Source organism: Bos taurus, chromosome 13 (assembly GCF_002263795.3).
Source record: "Bos taurus isolate L1 Dominette 01449 registration number 42190680 breed Hereford chromosome 13, ARS-UCD2.0, whole genome shotgun sequence".
Classification (NCBI taxonomy): domain Eukaryota; kingdom Metazoa; phylum Chordata; class Mammalia; order Artiodactyla; family Bovidae; genus Bos; species Bos taurus.
The window spans coordinates 44594384-44607039 of NC_037340.1; the positions used below are offsets into that span (position 1 = coordinate 44594384).

Genomic DNA, 12656 nt, shown 5'->3' on the forward strand with positions numbered 1-12656 from the left:
ATCCAGCGATTCTGCTTCTGGGCATATATATGAAAAAAAACGAAAACACTAATTTGAAAAGATTCATGCACCCCAACATTTATAGCAGCATTATTTACAATAGCCAAGATATGAAAACACACACACACACACACACACTGGAATACTACTCAGCCATAAAAAAGAATGAAAATTTGCCAACAACATGGATGGACCTGGACTATATTATGCCCAGTGAAATAAGTCAGATGGAGAAAAATAAATAAATATATTATGACTTATATATGGAATCTCAAAAAAGTAAAACAAACAAATGAATATAGCAGAAACTGACTCACAGATGATGAGAACAAACTAGTGGTTACCAGTGGGGAGAGGGATGGAGGGAGGGGTAAGATAGGGGTAGGAGATTAAGAAGTACCAACTATTATGTACAAAAAATAAGCTACAAGGATATAGTGTACAACATAGGAAATATAGTCAATACATCATAATAAAATCTTGAAAAATTGTGAATCATTATGTAGTACACCTGAAATTTATATGTTTTAAATCAGCTATACTTCAATAAAATATACAATATTACAGGAAAGCAAAATTGTCCAAAAGGTGAATAAGAATACTGTAACCATGACACCCACATGCACTGCACAGAGTTATCACGGCACCTTCCCTTGGACAGTGTCTCTCTCCCTTGACCTAACTCTCCTCCTTACAGTTCAGGATGCTGTTTCCTTTGCATATTTACTGGATCCTTGCTTCCCTGGATCCTTGCTTCCCTGGATCATTGCCTCCAATTACTGAGAAAACCTACTCCCTGATATAAGCTTACTCTCAGACCCACCTTCCAGATACAACCAGCTGCTAGGCAACAATGGGTGGGCACAACCTGAAGCTGGTTCAAGGCAAGCCAGTCCCAATCCATGTCTTCTCTCTGGAGGGCCAGTCATGACACTGTTTCCAGAATAGAGGACCACTGAACACAAGCCAGTGATCATTGTAATCAGCTCACCATGAATCATCTTTATAGACTTTTTAATACAATAGATACAATAAGATAATATCCTTCCCTAACTTTTGATTGACAAAGGTCCCTGCCTAGAATCTTACAGGGTCATAGGCAAACTCAAGTCTGCTAAAATCTAACATACAAAATCCTCTCAAAAGTCTTTTACATACTTCATTAAAAAATTTTTATTTAAAAGATGTCTCATTAAGCTCTATTTTGAAATAAAAATGGAGGTAGTAGCTATAATTCAGTTTTCCATTTCGAATTTTAAAAGGCATATTCTTCTTGGTCTTGGCATTTTGCTAGAAAATGAACATTATGGTGTATTTCAGGAGATAATTCATATAGCAAAACACACACACACACATTAAATGTCAGCTCAACGTAACTTGAATTGTTTTCACATTCACTAGGGACAAGTCTAGTTGTTAATCTTCGTGAGGGTCTCCAAATGGGTCTTGGAATGAGGGCTGCTCTGTGGTAGGCAACAAGTACAATGACAATTGTCTATATGGTAGGCAACAAGTACAAGGACAGTGTCTAGAACCCCCATTTCCCAGACTTCAGTGGCAACAGATTCATCTGGAGAGCTTGGTTAAACAACGGCTGGGACTCTGTAGGTTTGGGATCAGACCCTGGGTTTGTAAAATATACACAGCTGGTGTGGATGGGGAACCCTACCAAGATAGGTTATAGGCTCCCTCTATTTATAACCCCACCTGCCCCAACAAGATGTCCTCTTTTCAAAAATAAAAGTGTGTTTGATAGAATCAAGAGTGTACATAAGCCTCTCAAGAGCCAGGAGATTGAACTTGGGTCTTCCAGGCCACTCTGCTCTTGCAGGTTACGAAGGCAGAGGGGTGAGGATGTGGCACAGACGTGGTCCCCGAGTTAAGTGCCCTGTCCTTGTGAAGGAGGCTGAAGGGGGAAACTCAGATTCATATACAACACAGCCCGTCGACTAGGGCCCTCCTGTCCCTCAGCACACCTCTGGGGCTGGTCAGCCCCCTACCCCGGGGTCACAGGTGCCACCTGGGGACAGAGGGGGATGGAACAGGGAGGGAAGGGGACACAGCGCGCGGGGCGGGGGGGGGGGGGGGTGCAAATGGAAACAGGGCAGGTACAGAGGGATAACGGAGCGAAAAGGAGGGGGGAAAGAGGGGGACAGACGGGGATGGAGACGGGAATCTACAGCTGGGGCAGGAGGGGGCACCGAGAGGGTGGAAGGACGGAGGGGGCTAGAGAACGGCCGGCCAGCCCGAGGTCGGAGGGAGGGACAGAGTGAACCCAGCCGCGCTCCCCTCAGCTCGGCGGAGGGTCAGGGGACCAGGGCCCGGGCGACCGACCCGACGAACGTGGACCAGGGCTGAGGGGACAAGGACGGGGACAGGGACGGGACGACGGGGAAACCAGGGCCGGGACCGGGCGATCGGCCCGACGGACGGGGACCAGAGCTGCGGGGACGAGGACGGGAAGACCGGGGCCGGGACCGAAACCGGGGCAGGAAGGGCAGGGACACCGGGTCCCCTCGGCCCGGCCGGCCGCGGCGCACGCAGCCTTTCGGCCGCGCACCTCCCAGCTCCGACTCCTCCGGCGCGAGACGGCCCGCGCCTTATATACCCTGCTAAAAATAGCCTGCGAAACCGCCTCCCAATCAGAACCGGCCGAAGTTCGAATTCTGCCAATGGCGAGGGCGGTGATGGAGAGGCTCGGTCACGCCAGGCGGGGCCGCGGTGAGCCGCCGCCCGCGATTGGCCGGAGCTGACATCATCTCCGTGCAGCCCCCGGGCCGGGAGCGGCGTGATTGGGCGGCGCGCGGGGCGGGCGCGGGCGAGTCACGTGGGGAGGCGGCGGCGGGGGGAGCTGGGCGGGGAGGAGGGGAGGCTGGCAGCGGAGCTTTGAATAGGGAAGTTTTGCAGGGGTTACGTTTGCAGTCAGTCCGGTGTTTGCAAATATTGTGCGGGCTCGCGAGCGCGTCTCCGGGCTCCGGCCAGGACCCGAACCCGCGGCGCCTAATCGCTGCGCACTTGAGTTTGCATGAACTTCCCCGGCGCTGCAGGCACGGCCGCCGCGCTCCCGACTGCAGACCGCAAGCCTCCCTGTTTTTACAGCAGCGGGGACGGTCTCTTCCAACCCGACATGGATGTGCTCCCAATGTGCAGCATCTTCCAGGAACTCCAGATTGTGCACGAGACTGGTTACTTCTCGGCGCTGCCCTCCCTGGAGGAATACTGGCAACAGGTAAATAGGGATTTTCGTGGGCCAGGTGCCCCGGTGCGCCGAGCAGGGAGTGCGTGCATGCACCCGCAGGACGGTGTGTGCTTGGAGGTGCAATTCTTTTTTATTTTGTTCTTTTTCTTCTTCCTTTTTTTAAATGGTTTGGGTAAATTTTTTAAAAAAAATTAAAATAGTTATTGTTAAGACGTACTTGTGGCTCCGGCGCAGACGGCACTTCAAAGGGGCCTTTCAGAGCGTGGAGCGGAGTTGTCATCTGAGTGGGGCGCAGCGGCGCCGGGCGCTCCCCGTGTTCTTGCCGTTTTCTGGGGCTGCTGAACCGTCTTCCCGAGCGTAGACCCAGCTCCGCGGCCTGATCTCGGCCCCAGCCCTTGGCAGAAGTTTGGTGCTTGTTCCAGCTCCAGGCTCTCCACAGCTGGACCTAGTCATATGAACCTGCATGGAGTGCCAAGGTTATTTTTTCTTCTTTTTTATTTTTAAGGTATTTTGTTTTCGGTGTTTTTTTTTTTTTGGTGTTTGTACATACAGGTTTTTCTTTCTTTCTTTTTTACTTAAGAATTTCACCAGCGAAACACCCACAAGCTCCTTTTCTCTACCAGGCCATTTTCAGTTTCTTTACCTTTGAAATCCTTAAGATTTGCCTCCATCTGCCTTGTTTTTCTTACCTCCTTCTTTTGTTGACCAGAAAAAAAAAGGGGGGGGAGAAAAAAAAAAAAACACCAATGTTTGCACAACCAGTGACTTATCAGTCATATGACAATGAGCCTGTCCGAATTGCTTCTAGTCTCAGTTTGGGAAGAGGAGTCTCTGTTTCCGGCATTTTTTAGTGAAATTGGAATTCTGGGCATTGGACATTTAAAAAACTTAATTTTTCCCCCTTCTCCTACGTTAGGATTGCCTGAAGGGAGAGAGATTCTGACACTTGTCCCATTGTCTTTAAAAGATAGGAGGGTTTGGGGTTGTCTCTGCCCTACTAGGCTGTTTGCTTTTTGTCACAAAGTGAATTAGCAGATCGCATATATTCTGCGGGTTTCAAAGCTTAGAAGGCTTTTAAGGGGGATGAAATGCAAAGTGGAACAACCTTCACATGCCTGCCTCATTGTTCACAGTCCTCCCTTCCCTCTCCCCTCCCAGCTTTTCCTACTGAAGCTTCCTAGGATGTGATTGAAATCGATCTAAGTAGTTTCCTTGGGCATTTGGGATTTGGGCCACAAGCCAGGCTGAGCTCTGGGTTGCCTTCAGAGGCTTTTAAACTCTCCCCAAGAGCTTCATTCTGGTCCCCAGTGCTCCTCGGCATAATGGGGATTTTAAATTAGCCAGATTATTAAAGTTTAACAAGGTCTCAGTAAACATGCTTTCCTTTTTCTTTGGAACATCCATAAGATATCTCGCCAGTCTCTCGTCAGAACACTGGAGGGTGCTTTGTAACCTAGACGTCTAATTTTAGGGGTAACAAGAAAACAATGATTGTTTTTTCCCCCTCTGCTTGCTCCTGCTTGCGGTGTGAAGAGTCTGGTGGCGGGGAGGGGGAAGGATATATTCTGATAGCAGGCACTGTGCTAAATAAGCAAGCCTGAGCCCTTTGGGTGGGCTTGGCTAGCCCTGAAAATGATTTGCTTAAAAAAAGAGAGCGGCGTTTGCTGTAGCAATGTAAATCTGTAGACTTGCAGTTGTATAGACAGCCTTATATGGACATGTAGGCAGTTGATCCTAGTGAAGATAAGGCAGACATAATTTAATCCTAAAATGTTTCCTACCGTTTTTCTTTTCCAGTGGCTAGAAAGTTTGAGATGGTGGGGAGAGGGGATGCTGGTGTCTCGGCAGTTGTAGCTTCTGGAAAGGTTGGTTGTGGGGCTGGGGGGGGGCACTCTGTCCCTGACACACTGCATGTATATTTGAACCGGGTCCTTTTTTTGGCCGCTGGTCAGAATTTCAAAAGGAAGTCTCCTTTGGCATTGCGTGAAAGAAATAGAGTGATGACTCATACAGTTGTACTCTTGGCCAGCAGATAAAGTTCTAGTCCATTGTGGGACTCCCAGCAGGGCCGGGAAAGGAATTTCCCCTCCCGCATCCTTTACAAAAGCAGATGGCCATTCTGGAACCATTTTTCCACTCCTGTTGTTGTTTTCCTCTGACCACTGTGGAAGTCATTTAAGTTGTGTGCGCACATGGCCCTGCACTTGGGAATGGCATTCTTTGAAAGCCTACTAAGGTCTGGGCTCCTCCACAGGAAACGGGTAGCTTCTGGGCAGCTCGGTTGATGTTCCTGACCCTAGACGTCCCCCTGGCTGCGTCTGCCCCGGCTGGGCGCGGCCTGTGCTGTCAGCGGTTCTCCAGAGGGGACGCATGGCCATGTCAGAGCTCACCGTGCTGCGGGCAGCAGGCCCGCAGAAGCAGGCTGCCTGGGTGTCCTTCATGCACAGGGTTCTGGAGGCTGTCTGATAATCTGGTTAAACCTGTCGGGTGGGGGTGGGGGTGTCGGAGGCTGGTGTCCTTTGTGTGGCTAACAGAAACTCATTAGAAACGTCAACACTGTAACTCTTAACAGAAACTAGCTCCTCTGTGGCCATCAGCCATTTGTGGCCATCGTGGTCCACCTCGGGGAAGCGGGGAGAGGCTTCGCCCTGGTTTTCCTTCTGAACGTGTCCCGTTCTTAGAGATAGCTCTCCTCTTGCTCTGCTGCAGACACGGAGTCCTATAGAGGCAAGGCCACAGTTGATCTGCCCTTGGCTCCTGCATGTTTTGGTGGTTTTTTTTGGAATTGTGCTTTCGGTTCCGTTTTCAGTGTGGTCACAATCACGTGCCTCCCTGTGATTCTTTCGCACAGACCTGCCTGGAGTTGGAACGTTACCTGCAGAGCGAGCCCTGCTACGTGTCAGCCTCCGAGATCAAATTCGACAGCCAGGAAGATCTGTGGACCAAAATCATCTTGGCTCGGGAGAAAAAGGAGGACGCGGACCTGAAGGTGTCCTCCTCTGGCCCGCCCGAGGACGCGCTCCACAGCCCTGGCTTCAGCTACAACCTGGAGACCAACAGCCTGAACTCGGATGTGAGCAGCGAGTCCTCCGACAGCTCCGAGGAGCTCTCGCCCACCACCAAGTTTACCTCCGACCCCATCAGCGAAGTCTTGGTCAATTCGGGGAATCTGAGCTCCTCGGTCACCTCCACGCCTCCGTCCTCCCCAGAACTGAGCAGGGAGCCCTCGCACCTGTGGGGCTGTGTGCCTGGCGAGCTGCACCCCCCCGGGAAGGCGCGGGGCGGGACCTCAGGGAAGCCGGGCGACAAGGGCAGCGGGGACGCCTCCCCCGACGGCCGCAGGCGGGTGCATCGCTGCCACTTTAATGGCTGCAGGAAAGTTTACACCAAAAGCTCCCACTTGAAAGCACACCAGCGCACCCACACAGGTCAGTCTCTCCTGCGACCTGGGCGGTGGGGCGCTGCTGAATTTCACCCGCCCTGGGAGGGGGCTGGGCAGGAGGCTCTCGGAGCAGACACATCCTCACCTCCTTTCTTCCCCCCCGAAAAAGTTGGGTCTCTGGGGAGGACAGAGTAGTCGCTGAAAGACTGGACTTATGTGCCCGATGAATGGTCTATCGCTTTCTGATTAAACACACAAGAGGTAAATCACATTCTTTGTCTACACGCAGTCCCCTGCCCACTCCCAAGCACCCGGGTTACAGAGACCCCACTGTGCCCAGCTGGCAGTGTCCATGCATCATGTTACATGGAGTTGCCTCTGACTTGTGGACACGGAGTTCGAGGGTTGAGAGGGGGTGGCCCGGCCGTGTGGCACACATGGGTGTCAGTCACCATGGGGGGTCTTCTTAGCTGACCCTATCGACTGAAGCGGTATCGTCGGCGGGTGCCTAGTAAGGATTTCTCTGCATGTCATGCTGCCTTTGCTTTCTGATGCCAGTTTTTAACACAATATCTTCCTAATGAAATATCACAATCTGGAGAATAGTTTGGTTTCAAGTAACCATGACAGCCTAGGATAACTGCTGCAACGTCACAGACATCTTAGACCTGAGAGGAGTCTTAAGGGTCACGTCACACAGAATCTCATGCTGCCAGTAATGAGAGGAGACGGGGATCCCCGAAGCAGCTCAAGGCAGAGCTGGAATCAGGACCCGGGTGCCCTGGACCGGCTCCCAGTGGTCCCAGCAGCACACTCAGGACTAGCTGTGGGAATTTTTTAATTTCTCAGATAGCACCTTTAGTGAAATCCTATTTGTAAAATGGCCAAGGGATGAAGTCAACTGGGTGTCTTGCTGGTCCTTCAGAAAGTGCTTTGAAGGCTTTGGAATGGGGCTTCCCAGAAACTCATGACCTCGGTTTTGGAGAAATGTAGTTTCCCGGAGGAAACTACAGAGCCTCATTCCACGGGGAAGTGAGTAAGGAACAAAATAAGTGCTTGAGAGAAACCGTTTCCATGGAGAAAGCAGTAAAAACCCAGCCCTGGCCAAGGCTGTGGGTCCAGTGGCCTGACACATCACCTCGGAAGTATTTCTCCGGTCTGAGTAATTGTCATTCTTCCATGTTGGCTCTGGTCACGGTCGTGCGGCCCTGCCAAGCCTGGGTCCGTCCCCCAGCACTGGGAGTCCCCAGGCTAGGTCAGAAAAGAGCCCCTGCCTGGTACCTCGGGAGGACCGGCTCCCAGCCCTAACGGGTGTGTGTTCTGAGTTCCTGAGGGCAGTGACCCCCTAGCCTGCTCCTGAGAGCTCCGTGTGCTGGGGTCGTGGGGCCTCTCCCTCACTGCTCAGTGAAGTAATGGCGTGCCTGTCATGTGCTCTCTTCCCAGGAGAAAAGCCTTACAGATGCTCATGGGAAGGGTGTGAGTGGCGTTTTGCAAGAAGCGATGAGTTAACCAGACACTTCAGAAAGCACACTGGTGCCAAGCCTTTTAAATGTTCTCACTGTGACAGGTACGTGCATGAACCACAGGGGCGGGGGTGCCATCCCCGGGAGCAGGCATGCCGTCACCCCGCAGCGGGCAGCCATCCTCCGGGCCTGTAGTGGCATTTCTCTTTTCAGCCCAGGACTTTTTTAAAAAGGCTCTTGTTTGCCAGTCCTCCGGGTTAGGAAGCCCCAGGTACTTGAGTGCCTGAGAATAGGGTGATTTCGTTCATACTTTCCGAGGAACAACCCTTAATCAGTTTTCAGATTTGAAGGCCAGGTAGTAAAGTCTAGTGACATTCCCAAGAACTCACTGGTGGCCTCTTTGATGTAGATACTTCTGTCAGTTGGAATTTCCTGCCCCAAATGAGGATGGGGTGACTCAGCTGGGGGAGTGCACCCTCCTGGGGAGAGGCTGAGGTTGGGGAGCTCGGGGCAGAGGTCTGTGACCTGCAGGGCAGGAGAACTGATGTCTGGGACCCCGATTCTCTCCACAGGTGTTTCTCCAGGTCCGACCACCTGGCCCTGCACATGAAGAGACACCTCTGAGGGGGCAGAGCGACAACTCCTGCGGGCTAAAAAGGCTTCCAGGCTGAGACGGCCGCGGAAGGAGGGTGCGTGTTCCAGCCAAAGCCATTTTGCACCCTGCCCGGTCACCTCCAGGACCTACTGGGAAGGTCTTTCGAGGGCGAGAACAGTCACGTCCGAAGCGGCAGGGCACCCGGGGTGTGTGGTGTCTGGGTGGCCCTGGCTCGCCACTGGTTACCTGTCCTCTGAGTGGTCCCTAAGCCTTTGCCGTGAGCATGTGCACTGAGAATGTTAGTGGTGGGTGGGCTGTATGTGGAGGGTCTCCTACGGACTGGGTAACGAGGCACATCCTTTCCCTGGCGAGACTGCAAGAGACAGAAAAAAAAAAACAGAGTTTGAATGTTCTGTGTGTGAGGCGTGTTCCGTGAGACGAGATGACCATCCTTCATTTCCTGAGGGGGTGTCTGCGCCTTAGAGGAGAGAAAAAAAAAAAGACAAGAAGAAGGGAAGATGTGGAGGGCAGGCGTGGGCAGTCAGGACCCCGAGTGACGAGTGGGTGTTGGTGGGGAGAGCCCCTTCCCCCGCGGTGTGTGACGGGAGCGTTCGGTGTTCGGTTCAGCTGTGTGAAGTGAGTAGCTGGCGCTGCTTGCTGTGACGGAGTTCATTTGTTACCTGTTGTATACGCTGTGTACCTACAAACATAACACGTGGATAACTTTTCCTTCTAAGACAAAAGTAATGCATGGTCTGGGGAATTATCTGCTTTTCCATTTTTAAATCAGGACTACCGTTTTGGTTCCAAGTTCACTGAGCAGCTAAGATAACAATTGGTCGAATCAGGTGACCCCCTAGCCATCTGGGCCTGGCAATACATGATGCTCCACCCCCCCCAACTCCCGCCCCTTGGATTTATTCGTAACACTCCCCTTCTAGAGAGGCGTTGTGCAGTGTAGGACTATTTTGTCAGTGGTTCCGAATTCGTATTACCTTTTTGGAGAATTTTAAGTTGCCCTTGGGAGACATTGGGCACGAGTTGGGTGTCCGGGACACCAAGGCTGGGAATCGCTGGTCTAACGTCCCACTAGACTCAGAACCTAAAATTTTTCTCAGTTGGGTGGATGAAACCACTAAAGCTTAGAAACTGTTTTCTCATGCAGCTAAGTTTCTCTTATTTATGCCTTGAGGACTCATTTCTGGTTTTCTAGCTGTTAATGCACTGTAGATCTTAATAATGGTGCCTTACGCAAGTGGCCCCTCCTGTGGGGGTCTCATACAGGGGAATGGGTGATGCATGCTTTATTAAGGCTCTTTTTTCACCTGGCTTTGTACTGTATCAATATTTAATACAGAAAAAAAAAAAAAACAAAACTCTTTAAGGTCCTACTTCACAAGTCAAATAGATGAAAACTCCCCAAACAAGTCAGTATTTACTCAATAGCTTAGACAACTTGACTGTCAGTGTTCAAGTGGGAAACACATGATAATTGGAAAATCAGACCATTTCTGCCACCGTGAGGGTGAGACTTCAATATAGACTTTGCACAACACTTGTACAGATCATACACCGGCTGTGTTTAATATGTAACATTTTCACACGTATTAAAGATACAGAAGTATTAAAAAACAATGTATTTGCTTAAAAGGCACAAGTTTCTCGCGTATCTATCTAGCTATCTGTTGGTAACACAGAAGGTATATTACTTTTTTAAAAAGTGGGCGAAATTCTTGTGTATGTACATTTGTGTGTATAATATGTGTATGTGTGTGTGTATATATATATATACATATATATGAATAATATATAAATATTTTTTTAAGGAGAAATTAGAATGTATAGCTAGAAAATTCCACAGCCTGTGAAGACCTATTTCAAAATGGCCATAAAGGAGGTAAAAATGAAAACTATAACTTTTATAAAGGCTTTATCTTTCATTTAACAATTTGCCACAGGCCTTTGGCATCAGATCTCTTCCAGACTGCCAAGTCACTCATCATAATAGGTGGGTCTGGGATAGGGTCCCTTGGCCATTCAGAACTGCCATGAACGGAATACTAGCCCGCTGGTTGTTTGGTCTCAGACACACTAAGGTTTTGATTTCAAATGTCAGCCTTATTGAAGATCTAACCTAAAAGAAAGCTAATCACAGAGATTCTTTTTGAGAGCATTTTTTATGCAGATGAAGCTACTTTTTTTCCAGCACATAGATTCTTCCAGTTTTTCCAACAAGTAATTTCCCCGAATTGGCATACTGCAGCATGGACAGCTGATCCTCCATGCAGCTGCTGGTCAAGGGTGTGGATCTTCTCTTTATATATATTTATTTATATATATATATATACATATATATATACACATAAGTCTGGCTGGGCTGGTATTTTGTTTGATCTTCCTGAAAATGAGCAATGGTAAAAGCTCATATAACTGGTTTTTTTTTTTTTTTTTTTTTAAATCTGGGCTGATGGATACACTTACGTAAAGAAATTATTTTGCTGAGGGGGAAAATGCACTTTTTTCTTTTGGCAGTTCCAAATCCAGACACTTGATTTGCTGGATTTTGGGGGAAAAAAACTCCTTTTTTGGCCCTGCTGTGTGCTTAGCCATAACAGTTCCATTAAGCAAGAAGGTAAACAAAAGACAAAAAATAAAAAACTTGCACTGGCTTGTCTCACTTATGAAACACCGTGGAGTGGTTTGATTGGGTGGGGCTGGGTGCCATGTATGTCAATGCCTGTAATTTTCATAATAAGCAAGTACATAAAGAATTACAATTCTGTTCAGGTGATAACTGAGCCTCAATCAAGCAGAAACTTTTTGCTTGACATTAAAAGAAAATTTCTATTAGTGAAATTTCTTTCTTTTTATTTTGAAGCACCCTGTTATCTAAAAAATCTTTGTAAGATTTTTGTAAAATTTTGTTTTACAAGATTTTATTTGAAATTGTTTTTTGCAAGATTGTTATATTTCTGTATGAATGTATTTTTTATTGGAATAACATAAAAGAATTCTTATCAGCATCTTGAGTCTGGCTGTTTTTGTGGGGGGGTGGGGGGTGGAGGTGGAGGGAGGGAGTGTTGAAATAAATTCCTGCCAGATTAATCACTGGGCTCCTCCTTGGGAAATCTTCCTTATGCAACCCCAGCAGCCACTTGCCTGTCTCCCTCCCACTCACCGTCCTGGCAGCAAAGGTGGAAATAGGAGCCTGGGGTTGGTCCCCTGATGCGCACTGGGTTCTCCTCCAGGGCCTGGCCACTAGGCTTTGGGGCCCAGGAGGAAACTGGCTGTGCTTTCGCTGTCACTCCAGCCTGGGAATAAACTGCAGAGGCATCCGAGGAACGTGGAACAAGCACCTCCTGTTCACTTCCGATGTTCCTGGGGACCTGTTCAAGGTCACATGCTCCTGGGCACCTGTTACCAAGGCCGTCAGAGCTGGGGGCCACCTCCAACCTGGCCTGAACACCTGGCTGGGTTGTCACCCAAGAGGGCGGACACAGTGGGGACAGCAGGCCCCAGAACCATCCCTCTGGCCTTCAGGACACCCTCCCTTACCTCTCCTCCCCCACCACCACCTTCTCTGGTCAGACCAGCAAAATAGGGCAGGAGGTGAAAGATTAGTTACCTGATCGCCCAATTTTTTTTTTTCCCCTTAAGGCAGATGGGATTCATTCAATGTAAATTTTTTTTTTGAAAATAGGGTAGCTTTTGGTTTTCTAGAAACGTTTCCCAGCGTGAGATCATAGTCCTGCTGTGTGATGAGTGGCAAACGAGTTTGTGTTCAGATCATATTAAGCTCCTTAGTGGGAACAGGGTAGAACTGGTATGTGCCTGCTGGAGGGGGCAGTGGGATGGTGGAAATTTCTGAGAGACTGAGCTTCTTAAGCTCGTTCTTAATTTAAGGAAGTTCTCTAGATGTTGCTGGAAGGGCTCCCTGTGTCTGTAGCGGTTCTGGTTCTACATTTTGCCTCGTGAGCAGGGTTTACACGAGCTGCCTTTTAATTTGATAATTGAGGA

General features: G+C 49.3%; 1 protein-coding gene and 1 non-coding gene across 4 annotated transcripts; both read left to right on the plus strand.

Moving 5' to 3' along the window:
• The first annotated feature begins 2918 nt into the window (after nucleotides 1-2918).
• KLF6 (KLF transcription factor 6) lies at nucleotides 2919-11662 on the plus strand. Of its 3 annotated transcripts, NM_001035271.4 has the most exons (4): nucleotides 2919-3229; nucleotides 6051-6627; nucleotides 8025-8148; nucleotides 8617-10009. In NM_001035271.4, exons 1-4 carry the CDS (start codon nucleotides 3026-3028, stop codon nucleotides 8666-8668), a joined length of 957 nt encoding a protein of 318 aa, NP_001030348.2. In that variant the 5' UTR covers nucleotides 2919-3025; the 3' UTR covers nucleotides 8669-10009. The 3 variants fall into 3 exon arrangements, 2 of the variants coding, with proteins under 2 accessions (NP_001030348.2, XP_024856154.1); XR_810648.4 differs by lacking the exon at nucleotides 8617-10009 and having other exon boundaries at nucleotides 6051-6842; nucleotides 8025-8111; XM_025000386.2 differs by lacking the exon at nucleotides 8025-8148 and having other exon boundaries at nucleotides 8617-11662.
• Nucleotides 8547-8610, plus strand: MIR12028 (microRNA mir-12028). The gene has a single exon (NR_162390.1). It is a non-coding gene; the product is annotated as a microRNA mir-12028 (primary transcript).
• Nucleotides 11663-12656: the final 994 nt, after the last annotated feature.

What these genes read in the sequence shown, in the direction of transcription:
- KLF6 (NM_001035271.4), top strand. Translation starts at nt 3,026, where the DNA reads ATGAACTTCCCCGGCGCTGCAGGCACGGCCGCCGCGCTCCCGACTGCA. An exon ending in ACACCAGCGCACCCACACAG is followed by an intron (nt 6,628 to 8,024) that starts GTCAGTCTCTCC and finishes CTCTCTTCCCAG; the next exon opens with GAGAAAAGCCTTACAGATGC. An exon ending in AAATGTTCTCACTGTGACAG is followed by an intron (nt 8,149 to 8,616) that starts GTACGTGCATGA and finishes TTCTCTCCACAG; the next exon opens with GTGTTTCTCCAGGTCCGACC.